This window comes from Octopus sinensis, linkage group LG7 (assembly GCF_006345805.1).
Source record: "Octopus sinensis linkage group LG7, ASM634580v1, whole genome shotgun sequence".
NCBI lineage: Eukaryota > Metazoa > Mollusca > Cephalopoda > Octopoda > Octopodidae > Octopus > Octopus sinensis.
In genome coordinates this window covers 1,738,281-1,763,780 of record NC_043003.1, presented here as the reverse complement: position 1 = coordinate 1,763,780, position 25,500 = coordinate 1,738,281, and the positions used below count along the sequence as shown (strand labels likewise).

Genomic DNA, 25,500 nt, shown 5'->3' with positions numbered 1-25,500 from the left:
TACACTCTCCTATCTTGTAAAGAGAGAGAGACATACATATTGGACAAAGTAGATTTGATGTATAATGTCTGAGAGGAGAACAAGTTAATTAGGGCTTGAATACCATTGGGCACAGGTGTTCTCGTTTAGAGCTGAGCCCTGATCATTGCTTGTGTAGCCTGTCTGACATGCTTCCTACAATGAACCACAGACAGCAGTGTGGTGAACTGCTGGATGATCAGAGTCACACTGACCCACATTCACTTAAACACTGACCCACATTTGAACTAGGTTTCTTTTTGTTTGTTTGTTTGTTTGTTTTTTTTCACTGTTATTAGAACAGCCTTCATTTCTCTTACATTACTAACTCAATCGTTCTCACCTCAGCCTACTTCTTGTATCTTATTCTAAACACTTTGATTTAATCATTCTTTTTCAGACCTTCAACCTCTCCTTATAGTTTACCCCTGACTGTTAAAGCTGCTACAGTTTAAAAGGAAGAGTTTATCTCTATAACCTCAACCTGCCACTCTCATTTGACAACTTTAAAGAGCCTAAGAAGCCATGTTCCCTGCTTTCTAACTATTATGCATATATTGTGTTTTAAAGTCATCCTCTCTCTCTCTCTCTCTCTCTGGCCAGGTAACCTTGTACCTCCTCTACAGCAAGACACCTGTTTCTGTTTTTCCGTCTCACTATAACCTTTCAGCATCCAACACAAGAACACCGCCTCCAATCTCCCCCCACCCCCTTTTCAAAGTTTTTTCCATTATGTTTTTGTTTTTGTTTTGCAAGGTACTTGGTGACCCTGACAGAGCAGGGGCCAAGTAAAAGCACCCAGTCCACACTGTAAATTGGTTGGCATTTGGAAGGGCATCCAGCTGTAAAAAACCTTACCAAAACTGACCTCGCCTGTGCTTGTGCCACATTAAAAGCACTCAGTCCACTCTGTTGAGTGGTTGGTGTTAGGAGGGGCATCCAGCTGTCAAAATCCTGCCAAAACGGTCACAGGAGTCTGGTGCAGGCTTCTACCTGGCCAGCTCTTGTGAAACCGTCCCACCCTTTGCTAGCATGGATATTAAACAATGATCATCATCATCATTTAATGTCTGTTTTCCATGCTGGCATGGCTTGGACAGTTTGACAGGACCCAGCAAGCTGCAGGCCAATACTGAGCTCCGGTGTCAGCTTGGCGTGGTTTCTTCAGTTCAGTTTCCATCCTAAAATGTACCCAGTGCATACTGGGTGCTTTTTTCCATACAACTGGTATTAGTAAAGTATCCGAGTAACTTGACAGGCAGAAAAAAATAGGGGTAGGAGCAGAATTTTGATCTTCAAATGAACTGTGAACCTCATAAATTGATAACTTATATTTAATTAATTATATATGTAGAAACCGTGCCAGATCAGATTGGGGCCTGATGCAGCCCTCTGGCTCGCCAGTCCTAAGTCAAACCGTCCAATCCATGCCAGCATGGAAAGCGGACGTTAAACAATGATGATGCTGATATTATCCTGAAGTAGAACCTAGCCATATCGCCTCTCTTTATCTCTCAGGTTTTAAAGCTTACTATTGGAAATGTAACCAAGTAAAACATTTTCACTATCTCTCTCTCTCTCTCTCTCTCTCCCCCCCTCTCACACTTTCTCCCTCTCTGTCTCTTTTTCCAACTGGGGTAGCCATGACGAATGTAAACGATGCTAAAACAACATGTGTCTGATTTATGAAAACGAATGTTTATCACTGTTTGAACTTTTGTCAATGTTTTCTTTGTGGTTTCCAGACCTGGAGCAGAGATTTTATCGATCTGAGCCAGACTGCATCGCTGTTGGTAAACCGTTGCCAGAGTTTGATCTTTATATTAGTACTGTCCTGCCTTTAGAAAACAAGGGGATCAGGTATGTTCAGGTTAGATTCACTCATTTCTAACCTTAAATCTTGTAAGTTTCCTAAAACTTGTCTTTTGTGTTTGAACATTTTTCTCTAATTTACATAATCCAAACCAATGTATTTATCCTATGCTAATTAGTTTTATCACTGACAACTTATCTTCTAAGTTTCACATTTTTCATATTACAAAGACAGGGCATATTGGTGAACCAATTTTTCATGGAAGACTAGGAACAAACAACGTCGCTTGTAGGGTGGTGATGCTCATTTACAACCATCACATGATGTCTACACAAGGGTACACACACACACATGGGCTTCTTTCAGTTTCCATCTACCAAATCCACTCACAAGACTTTGATTGGCCAAAGGCTATAGAAGACATTAAATATTCAGAAACTCTAGGCTTGGTTGGGTGGTTAAGAAGCTCCTTTCCCAACCACTTGGTTCCGAGCTCAATTCCACTGCGTGATACTCTGGTTAATGTCTTCTATAGCCTTTGGCCAATCAAAGTCTTGTGAGTGGATTTGGTAGATGGATGGTTGTAAATGAGCATCACCACCCTACAAGCGACGTTGTTTGTTCCTAGTCTTCCATGAAAAATATGTCCAGCCATAGGAAATATTAACTGGCTTGTAGGCAATAGAAAGAGCATGAAGTCCACCTCAAGAAATTCTGTCCACCCTTGCAAGCCTGGGAAAGTGGACATTAAAATGACAACGATGATGGTGATGATGATGATTAATAGCATTATATTGATCTGCAGTTTTTGAGACTTGTAATATTTTTGTATTAATCAACCGAGTATTGATTCTTGTCTTCTCTTTTCACAATCCATTGATTGCTGTTAAGTATTCTAATTGCAATTAATAACTGCAGGTTTTAATCAATTCTGGGAGCCTTCCAATTGCTAAAATACTTGATTGTATTATTCTTTTTGTGAATTTTCTACTTGTTTTTTATTTCATTATTTTTGTTTTACACAATTTTTTTTCAGTTGCCCTCCTAGTTTTTCAAGTTGGCTCATCTAACATTAGTACCAAGATCAATTATTTCAATATTTTTTCTAAACTTTTCCCACTTTTATTTTTTAACGCATTTAAAAAAAATTTATTAGACTCTTTTGGTGAATAAGATTAGTGTTTATTTTTGTTTTTTATTTTGTATAACATATTTACTTCCCACTTTATTTCGGTGAGCACACATGAAAGTTTTGTTCCCTGTTCAACTTAAACCTGTTTGCTTTGATATTTACCATACTTTGGGGTAAATTAGGTCATTTAATAATTAAGTTTGTTTTATCATCATCATCATTATTTAATATCCCCTTTTCCATGCTCGACTGGGTTAGACAATTTGTTGGGGCAGATTTCCTATGACCAGACACCCTTCCTGCCACTGACCCACACCTGTAACAAATCAAAGTAATACTCCCTCGTGGCTAAGACATATTTTTCGTGGAAGACTGGAAGTGAACAACATTGCTTGTATGAGAGTGATACTCGTTAACAGCCATCACGTGATGGTGATGAGACCTATGGAGTCAAGTACATCAACATCAAATCACATCATCATCATCATCATCATCATCGTTTAATGTCCGCTTTCCATGCTAGCATGGGTTGGACGATTTGACTGAGGTCTGGCGAACCAGACTCCAATCTGATCTGGCTGAGTTTCTACAGCTGGATGCCTTTCCTAATGCCACCCACTCCGAGAGTTTAGAGGGTGCTTTTACGTGCCACCGGCATGAGGGCCAGTTTGGTAGTACTGGCAACGGCCATGCCCAAATGGTGCTTTTTATGTGCCACCTGCACAGGAGCCAGTCCAGCGGCACTGGCGACGACCTCGTTCAAATGTTTCATGTGCCACCAGCACAAGTGCTAGTAAGGCGACGCGGTAACGATCATGCTCAAATGAAAATTGTTGTTGTGACTGATGCCAGTTCCACCTGACTGGCTCCCATGCTGGTGGCATGCAGTAAGCACTATTCCCGCGTGGGTCATTGCCAGTGCTGCTTAACTGGCTCCCCATGCTGGTGGCATGTAAAAAGTACCATCCAAACATGGTTGATGCCAGCCTCTTTGCCCCGACTGGCTCCTGTGCCACTGACACATAAAAAGCACCATCCAAACATGGCCGTTGCCAGTGTCGCCTGACTGGCTCCCGTGCACCCACTACACATAAGCACCCACTACACTTTCAGAGTGGTTGGCGTTAGGAAGAGCAATCCAGCTGTAGAAACATTGCCAGATCAGATTGGAGCCTGGTGCAGCCTCCTGGCTTGCCATCTCCAGCCAAACCGTCCAACCCATGCCAGCATGGAAAACGGACGTTAAAAAAGGATGATGATGATGATATATATAAACACACACACACAAAAACCTATATGATGGGCTTCTTTTGTTTTCCATGTGCCAAATCCACTCACAAGATTTTGGTCATTCTGGCACTAAAGTAGGAGACACTAGCCCAAAGTTCCACACAGTGAGGCTGAACCTGAGACCATATGGTTTGGAAGCAAGCTTCTTAAACCATACAACCACACCTGTGCTGCCACACTTTTGCCTTTCATGAGAAAGAATTTCTTGAACCTGTTTAGATCTCCATAACTTGGCAGTTCAGCAAAAAAGACTGATAGAATAAGTATCAGGTCTTTAAAGGAGAAAATAAGTCCTGGGGTTGATTCATTTGATTAAAATTCTTCAAGGTGGTGCCCCAGCATGGCCACAGTCCAATGACTGATACAAGTAAAAGGTAAAGAATTAAGCTTCTTAATAAAATCCCTTGACTTGAGTTTCCGTTGCCAGTTACCTTTGAAGTTGTTCTGTCTCATTCTTTCTGGCTTGGAAATCAACTCTGCTTCTGTTGTTCATGTTACATCCACCCTCATTTATCACTGATTCATTCATCACTGGTCTGTGATCAAATAGTACGCTCAATTGTGAACAGTGTTAAGCTTATCATAGATTGATCTGTGATAGCATGGATGGGTGATCAAAGATTGTGCTTGGATCACAAAAGCACACTCCTGTAAGAGTCGCAATGCTCCGTTGCACTTAATGCACTAATTATCACTCATGTTTACATTGCCACGTTGCAAATCTATATTTTATATGGATTTATATCAGGGCTGTGGAGTTGCAGTCGGTAAAACTCTCTGACTCACAATGTCTTTATTCTCTTTAATATAAACCAGTTATAACATACAAGGCCTACTCAGAGTACAAGCGTATGCATACGCTTTGTGAGATGTGTAGACCAGAATCACCTAATTACATAAAGAGGAGTCGGAGGTGCCAACAGTAGAGGAGTCAGAGTCGGAGTCAAATTTTTTTGTTTTGACTCCACAGCCCTGATTTATATACACACATCTATTGACTTCCCACCAGTGAAGAGAAAAAATATTTTTCACTTTTATATTTTCATCATTCACTGACCATTTGTTATTAAATTTTACTCTGGTTTATATTCCAAACAGGAAACGATATCATTATGTGTGTTTAACCCTTTAGCACTTAAACTGGCTATATCCAGCTAAAATATTCTTTTTTATGTTCAAACTGGCCAGATCTCTCCTCTTACACCTACCCTACAATGTCGTTCTTAAAATAAACAATCAGATCATCAAAATTTCAAAGCTATGAGATAATACATGATTAATTCAAAACAATGTGAACGAAAAAACATTACATTTGACAGAGTAACCTGAATGCCAAAAGGTGAGGAAGTGTTTGGAGATGTTATTTGGATAAGTTAGGGTCTCAGACTTGGGGTGTCTTTCTTTCCCTTACATTCTATTGTTCATTTAAAACGGTGTCTTTTTGATGCCAACACCCCTGTAATAAATGAAGATAAACACATGTTCTGGATTAGGCACAAGACCTGCACTTTTGAGGGGAGGGGAATTAATTGATACCATCGACCCCCAGCATTTGACTGGCATTTTTATTTTGTCAGTTCTGGTGGGATTTTGAACTGAGAACATAAAGAGCCAGAACAAATACCACAAGGTACTTTTTCTGATTCTCTAACAATCCTACCAATTCATCATCATCATCGTCGTCATCATTTAGCATTTAATTTCCATGCTGGCATGAGTTGGACCTGTATTCCTGCTGTAATTGCTTTATTGCTTTCTTCTATAGGCATCATCATCATCATCATCGTCGTTTAGCGTCCGTTTTCCATGCTAGCATGGGTTGGACGGTTCTACTGGGGTCTGTGAAGCCAGAAGGCTTCATCAGGCCCAGTCATATCTGGCAGTGTTTCTACGGCTGGATGCCCTTCCTAACGCCAACCACTCCGTGAGTGTAGTGGGTGCTTTTTACGTGCCACCCGCACAGGTGCCAGACAGAGCTGGCAAACGGTCACGAACGGATGGTGCTTTTTATGTGCCACCGGCACAAGGGCCAGGCGAGGCTGGCAACGGACACGAAACGGGGCGGTGCTGGCAACGGTCGCGAAACGGAAGGTTCTCTTACATGCCACCGGCACTGGTAACACATCTGCAATTTCCATTGATCGATTTCCATTCTGATCCTCACTTGCCTCAACGGGTCTTCACAAGTAGAGTTTCGACATGCCACCGGCACTGGTAACACATCTGCAATTTCCATTGATCGATTTCCATTCTGATCCTCACTTGACTCAACGGGTCCTCACAAGTAGAGTTTCGACATGCCACCGGCACTGGTAACACATCAGCAATTTCCATTGATCGATTTCGATTCTGATCCTCACTTGCCTCAACAGGTCTTCACAAGTAGAGTTTTGTGTCCCAAGAAGGGAAGGTATGCATACGTAGGCTGGCTCCATCCCAAGTAGAAGGCCACGGGTTATGGACTCACTTGTCCTGCCGGGTCTTCTCGCGCACAGCACACTTCCAGAGGACTCGGTCTCTAGTCATTTCCTCAGTGAGACCTAAAGTTCGAAGGTCGTGCTTCACCACCTCGTCCCAGGTTTTCCTGGGTCTGCCTCTTCCACAGGTTCCCTCAACCGCTAGGGTGTGGCACTTTTTCACACAACTATCTTCATCCATTCTCGCCACATGACCATACCAGCACAATCGTCTCTCTTGCACACCACAACTGATGCTTCTTAGGTCCAGCTTTTCTCTCAAGGTACTTACACTCTGTCGATTATGAACACTGACATTACACATCCATCGGAGCATACTGGCTTCATTTCTTGCGAGCTTACGCATATCCTCAGCAGTCACTGCCCATGTTTCACTGCCATGTAGCATGGCTGTTTGTACACACGCATCATACAGTCTGCCTTTCACTCTGTGCGAGAGGCCTTTTGTCACCAGCAGAGGTAAGAGCTCTCTGAACTTTGCCCAAGCTATTCTTACTCTAGCAGTTACACTTTCAGCACACCCGCCCCCGCTGCTGACTTGGTCACCTAGGTAACGGAAACTATCAACTATTTCTAGTTTTTCTCCCTGGAAAGTGACGGAAGTTGGTCTCAGAGCATTTTCAGTGTTTATTGTTCCTGAGCATCTGCCACATACAAAAACCATCTTCCTAGTTAGCCTTCCTTTGACATTGCTGCACCTCTTATGTGTCCATAGCTTACACTTGGTTCATCTTATAGAGTTTCTACCTACACCTTTTCTACAGATCGAGCAGGGCCATCTACCTGAAGGCGTTTGTGATTTGTCTACCTTCCTACTGATTACGACTTTGGTTTTAGCTAGATTGACTCTGAGGCCCTTCGATTCTAATCCTTGTTTCCACACCTGAAACTTCTCCTCCAGTTCTGATAGCGACTCAGCAATTAGAGCAAGGTCATCAGCATAGAGGGGCTCCCAAGGGCATCCTGTCTTGAATTCCTCCGTTATTGCCTGGAGGACTATGATAAATAGGAGGGGGCTGAGTACTGAGCCTTGGTGGACTCCTACCTCTACCCGGAATTCTTCACTGTACTCGTTTCCAACCCTCACCCTACTAGCAGTGTCCCTATACATGGCCCGCACAGCTCTCGCTAACCATTCATCTATCCTAGTTTCCTCATTGCCCACCAGATAAGGGATCGGGGGACCCTGTCGAAGGCTTTCTCCATGTCAACAAAAGCCAGGTACAGGGCCTTATCTTTGGCTAGGTATTTCTCCTGCAGCTGCCTTACCAGGAATATAGCATCAGTAGTACTTTTCCCTGGCACAAACCCAAACTGCATCTCATCTAAACTAACTCTCTCTCTAATTAGTTGGGCTATGACCCTCTCCGTAACCTTCATCACTTGATCCAACAGCTTGATACCTCTGTAGTTATTTGTATCTAGGGCGTCACCTTTACCTTTGTAGCAGTTGACTATTATGCTGCTACACCAGTCATTGGGTATGACTCCTTCATGTATCACCTGATTAACTATATGGGTGACTAGGCTATAGCCGACACTACCGGGGGGGAGGGGGCTAGTCGATTACATCGACCCCAGTACCTGACTGGGATTTTATTGGTCCCAAAAGGATGAAAAACAAAATTGATCTCGGCAGAATTTGATCTCGAGACACAAAGAGGAACGAAATATCGCTCAGCATTTTTTCCAGCATGCTAATGATTCTGCCAGCTCGTTATAATAAACAGCTCGTTATAATAAACAGCTCGTTAATAATAAACAACATTTCTGCAAATAACTCTCTTCTGACATTCTTTTTAGTTTTATTCTCTCATTTTTTTGTTTTCTTTTCTTTATTTCTTGTAGACAAGAGGAACATATTGATTTCAAAGCTGTGCCAAGTAACAAACCTCTTCCCCCTGATTGTACCCAAGTGACAGATCTTCACTACAGCATCCATGCATTCGAACATCTTGAGGTGAGTGGAGAATCATTTACTACTGGATGCTGCCAGTTGGACATTGCTAAGAAAGTGGAATGTCTTTGTGTTGTTTGAAAAAGTCATTTTTACACCTGAACATTGTTACCGTGAAAGCAGGCAACTGTAAAATTGGTTTGCTTCTGAGCTGTGTGACAGATGGGTGCTGCCATCTGGAGTTGATGTGGCATAGCATAGGAAATATGTGGTATTCATCATCATCATCATCATCATCATCATCATCATCATTTAATTTCCGTTGTCCATGTTGGTATGGGTTGGATGATTTGACTGGGCTGGCACGCTGGAAGGCTGCACCAGACTCCAGTCTAAGTTGGCATGGTTTTACTACAGCTGGATAATCTTCCTAATGCCAACCACTTCGAGAGTGTAGTGGGTGCTTTTATATGCCACTGTCATGGGTGCCAATTTGCGTGACACTGGTATCTGCCACAACTGCGATTTTGCTTGGCTTGATGGGTCTTCTGCTGAAGCACGACATAATGCCAAAGGTCTCAGTCATTGCCTCCATGAAGCCCAACACTCAAAAGGAACTCAGCCACCTCACCTCCCTGAGGCCCAACACTCAAATATATTTGTAATTCACGTTCCTGCACTCTGTGCCTTCACTTTACTCTCTCTCTCTCTCTCTCTCTCTCTCTCTCTCTCTCTCTCTCTCTCTCTCTCTCTCTCTCTCCCTATCTCTCGTAACTGGTTCAAATAACCTGAGTTGTTTGAATATTACAGTAAGTTTTCTTCCAGATAGAAAGCACCTACCATTGGTTGTTTCTACCACTGACAAGTCTCTCATCACGTTTTTGAATTTACAGAACTGCAAAGAGTTCATCATCATCATTTAACCCTTTCGTTACTATATTTCTGACCAAAATACACCCCTTATGTGTTTCAATTAATTTCTAACATAATCATAAATTTAGTCTGGTTTCATTAAACAACTATAACTTTTTTATTTATCGATATATTAATCTGATTTTTGGAAGATAATTTAATGAAATATTCTCAACCAATTCTATACTATAATTTTTGTCACAAAGTGACTCTAATTGCAGGTAGATACAGGTAAATTCAACAATATATAAAATTATTAAAATTTTGTTCAAACATCGCTATAGAAAATGGGTTATTAGCTAATATTCAATTGGGTATACAACAAAATTTTACGATAGAATTTGTTATTCTGGGTAACTTTCTGATACCCATAATAATATTTATGGCAAAATAGTCTTAATTTCATTTAAGGTTGTGGGAAACCACTAACTATCGTTTCTTTCGCTTTGTTTACATTTAGCGTAATGGTTCATTTCCGCCGTAATGATTTCAAATAGGCTCATTCAAAAAAGTAAAAGGAAATAGTCTAAGGCTTTACTCTCCTGAGAAAGTCTGTGGCTTGGTCCAGTTTCTTCAGAAAAATCACCGAAAGAAACAGTTTTTAAATTTTCACTCCATTCAGGTGCCAATTCATTTTCTTTATCGTTGTCAGAGCTCTCGGATTCACTGTTTTCACTTTCGGAAAATGAAACATCAGATTCATTATCAAATACCACATGCTTTTTTCAGTCATAGAGTTAGATTTATGAAGGTCTTCAGTAGAAAATCCTTCAAATTCTGACTCGCTGCTTGATATTATGAAATTCGTATCCATTTTTTGTCAGAATTACAAATTTTGAAAACACAATAGGAACAAATTTCGGAAAAAAATCTCCCAAAATTCACAGAATTAAAATTACACTTCGATCGTTGTACAAAACTGTAGATGAACTGTTTACGAAGTATAATCACTTGTTTTCACGAATGTACTAAAGAGATTTGCTCTGATATTCTCATTTAAATATGAATAAGTAAATACAGGCGGGTTTGGGCGGTTTGGTCACCTTAGCCAAAATTTTTTTCGGGCGGCTTTGGGCAGTTTGGTAACGAAAGGGTTAACATCCATTTTCCGTGCTGGCATGGGTTGGACAGTTCGACTACAGTCTGGAGAGCCAGTGGCTGCACCAGGCTCCAATCTGATCTGGCGAGGTTTCTACAGCTGGATGCCCTTCCTAACACCAACCACTCCGAGAGTGTAGTGGGTGTTTTTTACGTGCCACCAGCACAGGAGACAGTCAGGGGTCACTGGCATTGGCCACATTTGTATGGTGCTTTTTACGTTCCACCAGCATGGGAGCCAATCAGGGGTCACTGGCATCGGCCACATTTGGATGGTGCTTTTTACATTCCAGCAGCACAAGAGCCAATCAGGCAACCCAGTCTTAAACAAGAATACTATTGACAATGACTTGAAGTTTTGGCCAGTTAAGCCATAACTTCAAAGCCACTGTCAATAAGGCTTCCACACAGTTTCTGTCTACTAAATTCACTCACAAGGAGTTGGCTGGCTTGGGACTATGGTAGAAGACACTTTCCCAAAGTGCTGTGCCCTGAGATTGAACCTGAAACCACACGGTTCCAAAGCCAGCTTCTAAGCCTCACAGCCATGCCTGCACCTATATGTCTTATATATTTCTTTTGTATTTGATCAGTTTGAAGACAATACTAACATTGTGCTTATAACAGGAACTTGAAGGAAGAAAACAAAGACTCAGAGACCCCCACTCCTTGCATCTAAGTGTTATTTCATCATCTTCACTACCACATGTACTTTCTCAAAGTCCACAGACTCTCCTTTTGTGGTTCAGTTTTCATCCATTCATTTGTTTGAAGTACTACGTTGTACAAGTGTCAGTTTTCACACCCCCCCTCCAACCAATGTCAGCTGAGCTGGTTACCTTAGAAACAGATATGTATGTGTCTAGCTTTAGACTGTTTAAGTAGAATAGAAGTGATTTCTAAGTGAATCGAGTTTGTGACCCAGTTTTGAATTTTACTTGAAGGCACTTGACTTAATTTATGTCACTAACAACTCTGAGAAATACTGACACATTTCATAAACTTATCCCCCTTTGAAAACAAGCAAAAATTCTTATTAGACTATTAATGAAAAAAAAAAGAAAAAAAAAGGGAAAGAAAAAAGAGGGCCCAACTGGGGCTCTGTCCATTATGACGATGAAGGTTCCAGTTGATCCAATGAAGAGAACAGCATGCTTGTGAAGTTAACGTGCAAGTGGCCGAGCACTCCACAGACACGTGTACCCTTAACGTAGCTCTCAGGGAGATTCAACGTGGCACAGAATGTGACAAGGTTGACCCTTTGAATTACGGGTATAACTAATTTTTGCCAGCTGAGTGGACTGGAGCAATAAAGTGAAATAAAGTGTCTTGCTCAAGGACATGAACCGCTGCCAGAAATGGAACTCACGACCTTACAAATATGAGCTGAATATCCTAAACATTAAACCATGTGCCTTCACTGGACAATCCCCCCCCCCGCCGTCAACCGCATCATCTTTACAATCCTGTTGCCCACATCCCTCCCCACTCTCTTCTGAAACCCTTTTTTGTGCTGGGTCACTTGGTCATTTCTTTCTAGAACCCAAACTTTGACGCACCTATAACCAAACTGATCTCATTTGCATCAATCTCATCAGTTTGGGTCAATCTGCACAACTCCGTTAGTATTTCCCACCTCTGTTGATTAACTTATTGAAAATGAAATTTACTTTGCAGTTAGAAAAACACGACTGGAACCTTTCAAAACACATGCTGCAGCTGCTGTAGGTGACTTCTATTTGCATTAACAAAATCCATCAATATAATTATTGCATTTGATGGCATAAAAGACAGATTAGATTCCTCAATTTCAGCATCACATATTCAGGATAGAAGTTTTGAGTGCTTTAACCCTTTTGTTACTATATTTCTAACCAAATTACACCCCTTATGTGTTTCAATTAATTTCTAACATAATCATAAATTTAGTTTGGTTTCATTAAACAACTATAACTTTTTTATTTATCAATATATTAATCTGATTTTTGGAAGATAATTTAATGAAATATTCTCAACCAATTCTATACTATAATTTTTGTCACAAAGTGACTCTAATTGCAGGTAGATACAGGTAAATTCAACAATATATAAAATTATTAAAATTTTGTTCAAACATCGCTATAGAAAATGGGTTATTAGCTAATATTCAATTGGGTATACAACAAAATTTTACGATAGAATTTGTTATTCTGGGTAACTTTCTGATACCCATAATAATATTTATGGCAAAATAGGCCTTAATTTCATTTAAGGTTGTGGGAAACCACAAACTATCCTTTCTTTCGCTTTGTTTACATTTTAGCGTAATGATTTCAAATAGGCTCATTCGAAAAAGTAAAAAGAAATAGTCTAAGGCTTTACTCCTCTGGGAAAGTCTGTGGCTTGGTCCAGTTTCTTCAGAAAAATCACCGAAAGAAACAGTTTTTAAATTTTCACTCCATTCAGGTGCCAATTCATTTTCTTTATCGCTGTCGGAGCTCTCGAATTCACTGTTTTCACTTTCGGAAAATGAAACATCAGATTCATTATCAAATACCATGTGCTTTTTTTTTCAGAGTTAGATTTATGAAGGTCTTCAGTAGAAAATCCTTCGAATTCTGACTCGCTGCTTGATATAATGAAATTCGTATCCATTTTTTGTCAGAATTACAAATTTTGAAAACACAATAGGAACAAATTTCGGAAAAAAATCTCTCAAAATTCACGGAATTAAAATTACACTTCGATTATTGTACAAAACTGTAGTTGAACTGTTTACGAAGTATAATACGTGTTTTCACGAATGTACTAAAGAGATTTGCTCTGATATTCTCATTTAAATATGAATAGGTAAATTCGGGCAGCTTTGGGCGGTTTGGTCACATTAACCAAAATTTTTTTCGGGCGGTTTGGTAATGAAAGGGTTAAAGGATGTGGCATTTAAAGCAATCTTGGCCCAGCTGAGGAGGACATAGGTCCTGACATGTTCTTTTCCCAGGCATTTTTGCGGGGAAAAAATTGTGTCTTATCTGATATCAAATTTGGTAAATATAATCTATATAAAATAGCAGTTCTCAGCTGCAGCCCCTAAGGGTACTTGCAGTCCTCAAGCATCCTTTTGGTGGCCTCTGACAGTCTTCCCTCTATAAATCATCATCATTGTTTAACCTCCGTTTTCCATACTGGCATGGGTTGGACGTTTTGAATCACCAGCACAGGAGCCAGTCAGGGGTCACTGGCATCAACTACGTATGGATGATGCTTATAATGAATTTTTTTTTTAATTGACCTGTGTTTTACTTTTTTTTTATGCAGGTTTGGATCTGGCTTGGAAATTAAAAATGTTCAGAATCACTGATATAAAACGCTCTTGATTATTACAAATAATAATAATAATAATAATAATAATAATAATAATAATGGTGTTTCTCCACAGGGCATGAAAGCAAGAAAGAATCTTTCTGGTACTGCTGAACTTGGTCTGAAGAATGCTATTCCTCATCGAGATAATGTCGATGATTACGGAAACCTGATCTATGAAGCTATGAAGAAGGTGAGCAAATAAGAACAGCTTTTGACTTTCATTGGAAATCATCATCATCATCATTATTTAACGTCTGCTTTTCATGCTGGCATGGGTTGGACAGTTTGACTGAGGGCTGGCTAGCCAGAAGGCTGCATCAGGTTCCAGTCTGATCTGGCAAGGCTTCTACAGCTGGATGCCCTTTCTTACGCCAACCATTCCAAGAGTGTAGTAGGTGCTTTTGATGTGCCACCACCATGAGGACCAGTCAGGTGGCACTGGCATCGATCACGCTTGAATGGTGCTTTTTATGTGCCAGCCAGGCAGTACTGGCATCGGCCATGACACTGATTTCACTTGACTCAACAGGTCTTCTCAGGCACAGTTTATTGCCCAATGATTGAAGGGTACTCTTAAATGGGCCGATTACACTACACTGGCAGAAGCCATGGTTACGGTCTCACTTGGTTTGCCAGTTCACATATAGGAAATTAATTATTCTTTGGTCATGGTTGTTGGGAAAGAACTGTCTCTGAAGAATCTCTGGAGTGACTTCACTTGACAGCATGCTTAGTTTGGAGATCAGAGAGTCTCTCCGGGTCTGGCTGTTACTTCTCCGCGTTGAGGGGTCACAGCTCCTGTTCTTTTCTCATCTTGCAAGCCACTGGGTCACCTCACTCATGCCGGTGGCACAAAAAAAAGACGCCCAGTTCACCACTATAAAGTGGTTTCTCTTATAAAGGACATCCAACTGTAGAAATCATGAAACCATGCCACAGTGGACAATGGAGCCTGGTGCAGCTCTCCAGCTTGCTTGCTCCCATTAGACAGTCCATCCATGCCATCATGGAAGATAAATGTTAAATGATGATAAAAGGAAGATAAAATGGTGGTGATCAGATGCACTTGGAATTCATTATCTAACCACTTCTATATTTTGGTGAATGGTGAGCCAATGAGGGAGGCTCTATATGGTCACGCAGGTTTCTGGAAATAGCAGCCAAATCACCCTCAAACCATACTTACATTGAAAAATGTAATCTTTGATAGATTATTCCTGGAAAAGAAGACTGGATGGCCATGAATGGGATGCCTTCAATCCCAGTTCTGTTTGATCAGGGTTGGTTTGAAGCTGAACAACAAACACCTTGTATTAAAACAGGGGTCACTTTTACGACTTAGACTTGAAAGATTAGTGACAGGTGTGATTTATATGTATTTGAATAGGGGTTGGCACAGCTGTGTGGTAAGAGGTACACTTCTCAACCACATGGTTCCAGGTTCAGTCCCACTCCGTGACACCTTGGGCATGTGTCTTCTTCTATAATCCTGGGCTGACCAAAACCCTTGTGAGTGGATTTGGTAGATGGAAATTGAAAGAAGCCTGTTGTGTATATGTATGTGTTGGTGTGTGTATGTACATATATATATAGATGTATATTCTTTTACTCTTTTACTTGTTTCAGTCATGTGACTGCGGCCATGCTGGAGCACCAGCTTTGGTCGAGAAAATCGACCCCAGGACTTATTCTTTGTAAGCCTAGTACTTATTCTATCGGTCTGTTTTGCCGAACCGCAAAGTTACGTGGACAATGGTTGTCAAGTGATGTTGGGGGAGCAAACACATATATATATTTCAGTTTCCATCTACCAAATCCACTCAAAAGGCTTTGGTCAGCCCGAGGCTATTGTAGAAGACACTTGCCCAAGGTGCCATGCAGTGAGACTGAACCCAGAACCATGTGGTTGGTAAGCAAGCTACTTACCACACAGCCACTCCTGCACCTATATATATATATATATATATATATATTATATATATATATATAAAAGAGGTCATGAGCCAACAGGCTTTTGGGATCTGATGATACACCATAAAGGTAAACCTTTTAGGGACAGGAAACCTAAGGTAATCCCATAAACTAGCCTTCCCCATTTTAAATATTTATATATATATATATCATCATCATCATCATCGTTTAACGTCCGTTTTCCGCGCTAGCACGGGTTGGACGGTTCGACCGGGGTCTGGGGAGCCAGGGGCTGCTCCAGGCTCCAGTCTGATCTGGCAGTGTTTCTACAGCTGGATGCCCTTCCTAACGCCAACCACTCCGCGAGTGTAGTGGGTGCTTTTTATATATATATATATGTTTGTGTCTGTTTGTCTGTCTCCCACTAGTGTTGGCAACCAGTGTTGGTATATTTACATCCCTGTAACTTAGCCTTTCAGTAAAAGAGACCAATAGAATAAGTACCAGGCTTACAAAAATAAGTAGTGGGGTCTTGAAGGTGGTGCTCCAGCATGGTTGCAGTCTCATGACAGAAACAAGTAAAAGATAAATAGTTTGTAGATTTTATTGACATCTGTTTAAATTGTTTCCAGAACAAAACGTCCTGGGTTCTATTCAACATGGCAGCATTTTACTGGCGTATCAAGGGAGATTCCTACCAAGTTATTGAATGTCTACGCAGGGCTTTGCATTATTCTCCAAGGTAAGTAAACTCCTCGATATTTACTCGGTAACTCACTTCAGTTGGTTCACAGTTTTATTTGAGGGGGGCTTGAAGGAGATGAAGCCAATGGGCTCACTGTGTCTGTATGACAAAATGTTGAGAGAAAAACTGGGCATAAGAGCCATCAGATGTAGCGTGCAATGGAGAAAACTGTACTGGTAAGGTCATGTGTTGTGTATGGATGAGGACAGCTGCTTAAAATAAGGGCTGATCTTTAAGTGTGGATGGAACCTGTGGAAAAAGAAGACCCACGACGATGTGGGACAAAGTAGTGAAGAAAAAAAAAAAAATGACTTTCAGATGTTGATCATCAAAGGGGAGACAACACCTTAAATTGCTAAACTGAGTAAAATTGAGGCCCTAAAGAGATATTCGTCTCTCTGTCCCTACACTCAATCTACCCCTGATAAGTCTCTCCCTAACACCCCTTCTCTCTACCCACGTTCACCACTCACGACATTCTCCTCTATTCCCTCCCCCACGGACTTATTCACCCTATCCAATCCTTTGTACCACTTCACATATATTTTGTTTTGAGATTTGGTTTGCAAGATTCTTTATGTGAGTTCGTGTGTTGAGGCATATTCTGTTGTGTCTGGGGAGAGGCATTTTCTTTTTGTGTCTTATAATTTAACACACTCACCGGTAACACTTATTTCTTATTTTTATTTGTTGCAGGATGCAGAAGGATGTGGCTCTGATTAGTTTGGCTAACGTCCTGCACAGGGCCCGTTATTCTAATGAGGCAGCTATTGTTGTACATGCAGCTCTTGATGTCTCAAAGGAGTTAAACGTTAACCACTTCACTCTGGGTAACATCTACGCGGTAAGCTCTGACAGATTTGCTCATCTCCTCATGATTCACTTTCTCTATTGTTTGTCCCTTCATAATTCTTGTAAATCTGATGTTGTCTGTTGAAAGAGATGCAGGAAACTTGCTATCACTTGGATTGGTATCTTGCCAACAACAGTACCTTGTTATATATTATCTTTCTATCTTTTACTTGTTTCAGTCATTGGACTGTGGCCATGCTGGGGCATCACTGCCTTGAAGGGACTTCAGTTGAAGGAATCAACTCCAGTACTTCTTTTCTTAAAAGCCTGGTGCTTATTATTTCAGCCTCCGATTATCAACTGGTTGTGATGGACAAACATGTACACAGTGACATACACACACACACACACCCATGGATATGTGTGTGTGTGTGTGTGTGTGTGTGTATATATATATATATATAAAATAAAAAAGAGTGAAAAAACTACAGAAGGCTTGTGTTATAAGGTTAAAGAATATATTTAAGTCGTTATGTTAGAAAAATGTTGTTACTATACACAAAATTTTATAACATTTTTCTAACATAACGACTTAAATATATTCTTTAACCTTATAACACAAGCCTTCTGTAGTTTTTTCACTCTTTTTTATTTTTTAAACATCCAACCACATGCTTTCACAAACCAACTTTCTCACCTATATATATATATATATATATATTTGTATATTTGAATATGAAGAGTTTAGTTCACTTGTGATCTAATTGAATAGGTATGCTGTATTGAATAGGTAAGTTCTGTAGTAGGTCCACCTTTAGGTTCCAAGATCTCTGCTAAGGTTAGATCTAGGGATCTGTGCTATGGCTTCATTATAGCAGGTATATATTATCGTCATCGTTATCATCATCGTCGTTTAACATCTGCGTTCCATGCTGGCATGGGTTGGATGGTTTGACTGAGGACTGGCAAGCCAGGAGGCCTCACCAGGCTCCAATCCAATCTGGCAGAGTTTCTACAGCTGGATGCCCTTGCTAATGCTAACCACTCTGCGAGTGTAGTGGGTGCTTTTACGTGCCACCTGCACGGGAGCCAGTCTGGCAGCACTGGCAACGACCACGCTCAAATGTTGTTTTTTCACATGCCACTTTCTTCCCAGCCATGTGATTCTGGGTTCAGTCCCACTGTGCGACACCTTGGGCACTTATACTATAGCCCCGGGCTGATCAAAGCCTTCTGAGTGGATTTTGCAGGCAGAAACTAAAAGAAGCCAGGTATGTGTGTGTGTGTGTGTGTGTGTACCCTTGTCTAGACATCATGTGACAGTTGTAAATGAGCATTATTGTCATACAAGTGAAGGTGTTTATTTCTGATCTTCTGGGGAAACATTACTTGGAATCAGAGGTGGGTTGGTGTCAGGAAGGGCATCTGGCTTTAGAAGATTCTTGATGAAAAGTGGACATAAAAATGATGATGATGATGATATCCCTAAATGGGAGGCCTCTTTCAATTTCTGCTCATCAAATCCACTCACTAGGTTTTGGTCTACTTGAGGCTATGGTAGAAGATACTTGCTCAAGGTGTCACACAGTGGGACTGATACCTGAGACGATTGGGAAGTGAACTTCTTAGCCACATAACCATGCCTGAATCATCAAGTGGCTGTGTGATAAGAAGCTTGCTTCCTAACCATGTGGTTCTGGGTTCAATCCCACTGCATAGCACCTTGGGCAAGTTTCTTCTGTTATAGCCTTGGGCTGACCAAAGCCTTGTGAGTGGATTTTGTAGATGGAAGCTGAAAGAAGCTCATCGTGTATATATATATGTGTGTGTGTGTCTGTGTTTATCTACCCATCACTCCATGACAACAGGTGTTGGTGTGTTTACATTCCGTAACTTAGCAGTTCACCAAAAGATACTGACAGAGTAAGTACCAGGCTTAAAAAATAAGAACTGGGGTCGATTCATTTGACTAAAAATTCAAGGCAGTGCCCCAGCATGGCCACAGGTAAAAGATAAAAGGTATGTCTGTTTTCCATGCTGGCATGAGTTAGATCAGTGGTTCCTAAAGTGGGCGGTACTGCCCCCCTCCCCTCTGTGGGCAGTGGAAAGATCAAGAGGGGCATTGAAGAAAAGTGGAGCAATAATAGGATGGCCAAAAGGTGGGGATGGATGTAACCTACCCCCATCCCCAAAAGAATGGGTTAATTAGGTTAAGTTTTATTTGTGAAATACTGATGTTTTGAATTTGCTGCAGAAAATGGTTTACGTTTGAGATGCTGAGCAGGGGGTGGGGCTGGGGATGTGGCTCAAGTGTCAAGGGGGTGGGTAGCAGCCTGAAAAAGTTTGGGAATGACTGGATTAGATGATTTGAGAGGAGCTGCTCCAGATTCCATTTGTCTGTTGTGGCTGGATGCCCTTCTTAATGCCAACCACTTTACAGAGTGTACCCGGTGCTTTTTACGTGGCACCAGCACCGGTGCTTCTTACATTGCCTTAGCATGGCTGCCTTACACGTAGCACCAACATGGATCTACAATAAATTAGCCAGGAGTGGCTGTGTGGTAAGTAGCTTGCTTACCAACCACATGGTTCTGGGTCCAGTCCCACTGTGGGCAAGTGTCATCTACTATGGCCTTTGACTGACCAAAGCCTTGTGAGTGGATTTGGTAGATGGAAACTGAAAGAAGCCCGTCATATATATATATATAGCCTCTTCTCCTTATCTCCTCAAAGACATACATCATCTCGAAAGAGTCCAGAAGCTGGCTACCCGCATGGTTCATGGTCTCAAAAATTTGTCCTACGAAGAAAGGCTGAGGACGCTCGACCTTTATTCTCTTGAAAAATGCCGCCGCCGTGGTGATCTCATTCTCACCCACAACATCATAAGCGGAAAGTGTAACCTCTCGAAAGAGCTGTTCTTCACTCCTGCTCCAGAGCGTCGGCTGCGGGGTCATTCCGAAAAGCTCTACCTGCGACGATTTCATCTCAATCGAAGGAGAGGAGCTTTCTCCGTCCGGGTTGCGGATCCGTGGAACAAGCTGCCAGACGAGATGGTGAAGATGCCGACGACCGCTTTGTTCAAAGCCTCCCTGGACCTCAAGTGGCCTGAACTCTTTGCATGAACACCACCCTGTACTTAACTCCATGTCCCCCTACATGGCCTTGCTATTTGCTTTTGAGCCAAATTAACTAACTAACTAACTAACAAACATATATATATATATGTGTGTGTGTGTGGATATGTTTGTGTGTTTGTATTTGTCTCCTCACCATTGCTTGACAACCAATGTTGGTGTGTTTATATCCCCATAACTTAGCGGTTTGGCAAAAGAGACCGGTGGAATAAGTACTAGGTTTACAAAGAATTAGTCCTGGGGCTGATTTGCTTGACTAAAAGCAGTGCTCCAGCATGATGGCAATCAAATAACTGAAGCAAATAAAAGAATCCAAGTGGTCCAATCTGCTGGGTGGTTGGTGTTAGGAAGGTCGTGCAGCTGTCAAAATCCAGCCAAAACAGTCACAGAAGTCTGGTGCCGGCTTCGGCCTAGCCGGCTCTTGTGGTACCGTTTCACCCATGCTAGCAGGGAACACAGATGTACAATGATTATGATGATGAAGTATGTCTGTATAGTACACAAGTGTTTATTTCAACTCTACGTAGTATGTTCATTATCATGACTAGTGTGTAATCCAACTGGTCCTACTTGTACGACTTTTTTAGTCATACTGCTTATTATTTTGATATTGAATTATAATTCATCATCATCATCATAACCTTGCATGCTTCCACAAGTCAGAGGCAAGGTCATATTTACTCATGGCCAGACATTTTCTCATAGAATATTGGAAGCAAAGGACATCACTGTATGACTGTGATTTTCATTTACAGCTGTCACACAATGTCAAGGCAAAGACACACACACACACCAGCTCGCACACACACACACACACACACACACACACACGTGATTGTGTATGTTTACAGCAGACCCTTTTCCAGCTTCCATCTACCACAACGTTTTTCAAACTGGGTCACAAGATAAATAAAATGGGATGTAACAAAAAAGAAGGAAAGGAAAAAACGCAAGGGGGGGCGTGCAAAGTGCAGATTATAAACCAGCCTTTTCGAACTGTGGGTCCCGATCCCTTCAGTGGATTACGAAATAAATGGGTTGTGACAAAAAAAGTTTGAAAAACGCTGGTCTCCAACATCCACTGAAAAGGCTTTGGTTGGTCCAAGGCTATAGTAGGAGACATTTGCACAAGGTGTCACACAGTAGGATTGAACCCAGAACCATCTAGTTGGGAAACGAATTTCTTAACCACACACCCATGCTTGCATCTAGAATGGAAATTGATTTTATTTGTTTATTGGTTTAAAAACCAAATTTTATACTTTTTTTTATCATTGTTTGTTTTATGTGATGTATTTCTTTGAGTTGGTTCGTTGTTTCCTCATGAAAGAACCGTCTTCACTTCTAATTCACAGGTTCTGGGAGAGTACAATAAGTCTGTGATATGTTTTGAAAATACTTTGAAAATCCAGCCAGAATTTGAAGCAGCAGCAAAACGAAAACATGCCGTCCTCTGCCATGCAAAGCTTGAAAGTGCGTTGGAGGCTCAGCATAGGTGCGTCTCGACTTTTCATTTACTCTATTTGGGTGGAGGTATGCGGGGGAGTTGCCGGAAGCATTGGAATCATAACCATAAGATTGTGGTTTCAATTCCTAGACCAGGCAACGCATTGTGTTCTTGAGCAAAACATTTCATTTTATGTTGCTCCAGTTTACTCAGTTGGCAAAAGTGAGTATTCCTGTGATGGCTTGGCATCCTATCCAGGGAAAAATAAATATATATACACCACATAAATCAGGAAACCAGCCCTATGAGTCTATGTGTCTCAGGAAGGAGTTTTAACTACCATATTTGCTGGTTTTATCTCTGTTAACGGGGGTGGGCCGGATCTTCCTCTATGCCATAGCAACCGAGGTAGGCAGGTGCCGCTCACCCCAACCTTTGGGCTGGCGCTGGTGCCCTTTCTCCTTTGCTGTCATAAAGCATTTTCTGGAGCTGGATTTTCTACGGGGAGCATGCCCTTGCTTACCCTCAACCTCAGTTTCTAGACATGAGTGGTCCTGAGACCAAGGCTTCTGTCACGATTTTTAAGAAATGTGGTGGAAAACTAGCTCAGGAAGGCAAGGACTCTACTCCCTATGACCCCTTTCAGAGCCCACACACACCTACCTATTTTGTTTTTTCGTATCTATTTTTGTAGTATCTAAACACCAATATCAGTTGTCAAGCAATGGAGTTGGGTACAAACACAGACACACAAACATATACATATATATATATGTATACATACATATATATATACATACATATATTTATGCTGTGTGCGAGAAGACCCGGCAGGACAAGTGAGTCCATAACCCGTGGCCTTCTACATGGGATGGAGCCAGCCTACGTATGCATACCTTCCCTTCTTGGGACACAAAACTCTACTTGTGAAGACGTGTTGAGGCAAGTGAGGATCAGAATCGAAATTGATCAATGGAAATTGCGGATGTGCTACCAGTGCCGGTGGCATGTCGAAACTCTGCTTGTGAAGACCCGTTGAGGCAAGTGAGGATCAGAATCGAAATCGATCAATGGAAATCGATCAATGGAAATTGCAGATGTGTTACCAGTGCCGGTGGCATGTAAGAGAACTTTCCGTTTCGCGACCGTTGCCAGCACCGCCCCGTTTCGTGTCCGTTGCCAGCCTCGCCTGGCCCTCGTGCCGGTGGCACATAAAAAGCACCATCCGTTCGTGGCTGTTTGCCAGCTCTGTCTGGCACCAGTGCGAGTGGCACGTAAAAAGCACCCACTACACTCACGGAGTGGTTGGCGTTAGGAAGGGCATCCAGCCGTAGAAACACTGCCAGATTTGACTGGGCCTGATGAAGCCTTCTGGCTTCACAGACCCCAGTAGAACCGTCCAACCCATGCTAGCATGGAAAACGGACGCTAAACGACGATGATGATGATGATGACACACACACACAACAAGCTTCTGTCAGTTTCCATCTACCAAATCCACCCACAACGCTTTGGTTGGTCTATAGTAGAAGACACTTGCCCACGGTGTCATGCAGTGGGACTGAACCCAGAACCGTATGGTTGGTAAGCAAGCTACTTACTACACAGCCACTCCTGTGCCTATGTATATATATAATCATCATCATCATCATATGTCCACTTTCCATGCTGGCATGGGTTGAACTGTTTGACTGAAAACCAGTAAGCTAGGGGTGCTGCAGCAAGGTCCGATCTGATTTGGCAAGGTTTCTATGGCTGGAAGCCCTTCCTAATGCCAACCACTCAGTAATCATTTTTTTTTTACAATCTTTTTTTTGTTTTAAATATTTTTGGTAAAAGAGCCACATTTTCCAACTTATTTTTCGGTCTTCTCTTGGCAGGTCATTGCAACGCACTTTGAATGATTTGAAAGATTATCAACGGAAGCACGATTTCTGGCAGCAGCAGAACACCAAACTGCAAACGGAGCAGGTTCCTGCTGATGTAAAGATGATTCAGGAACAGACATTTGATCAACTTAATTCCTGGCATTCTAATGCGAACCTGTGTCAGTCCATGTTCCATCTTTTGTTTTATTTGGTTTTATTAGTAATGTTTGGGTTGAGCCAGTGGCGTTGACGTTGATTGCTTCATTCCTCACTTTGGATGGGGTGGGTTGGGGGTGGGCGGCTGGGGATTTGGGGGCAGTCCAATATTTTTACCTCACAGCCACACATGCAGTCCCTTTTATATGAGTGAGAGAGAGAGAGACAGACAGACAGACAAACAGGTGGAGTGAGAAAGAGAGAGAGAAACAGATCAGACCCACACACTTTGCCCTCCCTGCATATCCTTTATTTTTCTTTTTTTACTTGTTTCAGTCATTTGACGGCGGCCATGCTGGAGCAACACCTTGAAGGGTTTTAGTTGAACAAATCCACCCCAGTACTTACCTCTTTTTTCAAAGCTTGGTACTTTAAAGCCCCTCCCCTTCGATTGAGATGAAATCGTCGCAGGTAGAGCTTTTCGGAGTGACAAGAGCACTCAGAGAGCGCAAACCTCTGCCAAGGCAACACTAATAACATATATATTTGAGGCTCTGATGAAGCTGTAAGGTGTTATTCAAGCACTCAACTATGAGTCCACTGCGGTTTTAAAGCAGAAACAACTGTAAGACAATCATCCGTTTCTTTTGTCATTTCATGTTTTTATTACTGCTCGGTCCTCGTCTGACACTTCATTCTGAAACATACGCATATTGAGTTCTACATCAGGTTATTAATTTCGCAATGCCTAAACGTAATATGTGTAGGGGGGGATGTATATTATTACCTCTGCCTTAGCGAAGGCGGTGGAGGTATTGTTTTCAGTCATGTTTCTTTGTTTGTCCGTGGAGACAAGATATCTCAAGAACCGTTCAATGGATTCAGATGAAACTTTCAGGGATGTTTGGCCTCGTGACTGGCACAAACTCATTAGATTCTGGGATCGATCCGGTACCAGACAAGGATTCGGGATTATGTTTCCTGTTTTTTTTTACTTAATTTTTGAGAGCAGTCGGGTTCATTTTTAGTTTGTGAGAGCAGTCGAGATTATTTCAGAGATTCTGATTTTAAAAATCATCTCTGGCTAAATTTTGAGAGTTCGTTGGTGTTGCCCTGGCAGAGGTTTGCGCTCTCTGAGTGCTCTTATTATTATTATTATTATTATTTAAAACAGTTTGATTTGATCTGTGCATCTTAGTGTCATAGGCTTCTTTCAGCTATCTGAGCCCAATAAGCTAGGTTTCAATAAGAAGCCTGTGAAACTTTAAGTCGCATGGAGCCGAATCAAAATGCTTTAAATAGTAGTGTATGTAAGCCTACTAAATGTGTTGAGGGCCTTTTGCTTTCATTTGTCCACTTGCCCTTGTGTGTGTGTGCACGCGTGTGCTTGTGAAAATATGTCGTTGGTGCACCTACAGTTTTAACTGTGAAGTGTAAACAAATGTCTGTGTGTCTCCTTGAGTGG

The 25,500-nt window shown here is 41.6% G+C and overlaps 1 protein-coding gene across 4 annotated transcripts in view; it reads left to right on the top strand.

Moving 5' to 3' along the window:
* LOC115213839 (tetratricopeptide repeat protein 17) overlaps positions 1-25,500 on the top strand; it is a 137,154-nt gene that overhangs the window by 54,878 nt on the left and 56,776 nt on the right. For 3 of the 4 annotated variants that reach the window (XM_036504445.1, XM_029782766.2, XM_029782767.2), the window contains exons 3-9: positions 1,764-1,878; positions 8,579-8,690; positions 14,053-14,169; positions 16,523-16,632; positions 17,332-17,479; positions 21,920-22,059; positions 23,892-24,058. In XM_036504445.1, coding sequence (XP_036360338.1) covers positions 1,764-1,878; positions 8,579-8,690; positions 14,053-14,169; positions 16,523-16,632; positions 17,332-17,479; positions 21,920-22,059; positions 23,892-24,058 — 909 coding nt within the window. Of the gene's footprint in view, positions 1-1,763; positions 1,889-8,578; positions 8,691-14,052; positions 14,170-16,522; positions 16,633-17,331; positions 17,480-21,919; positions 22,060-23,891; positions 24,059-25,500 lie in introns of those variants that run through there. The other variant, XM_029782768.2, reaches the window with a different exon arrangement.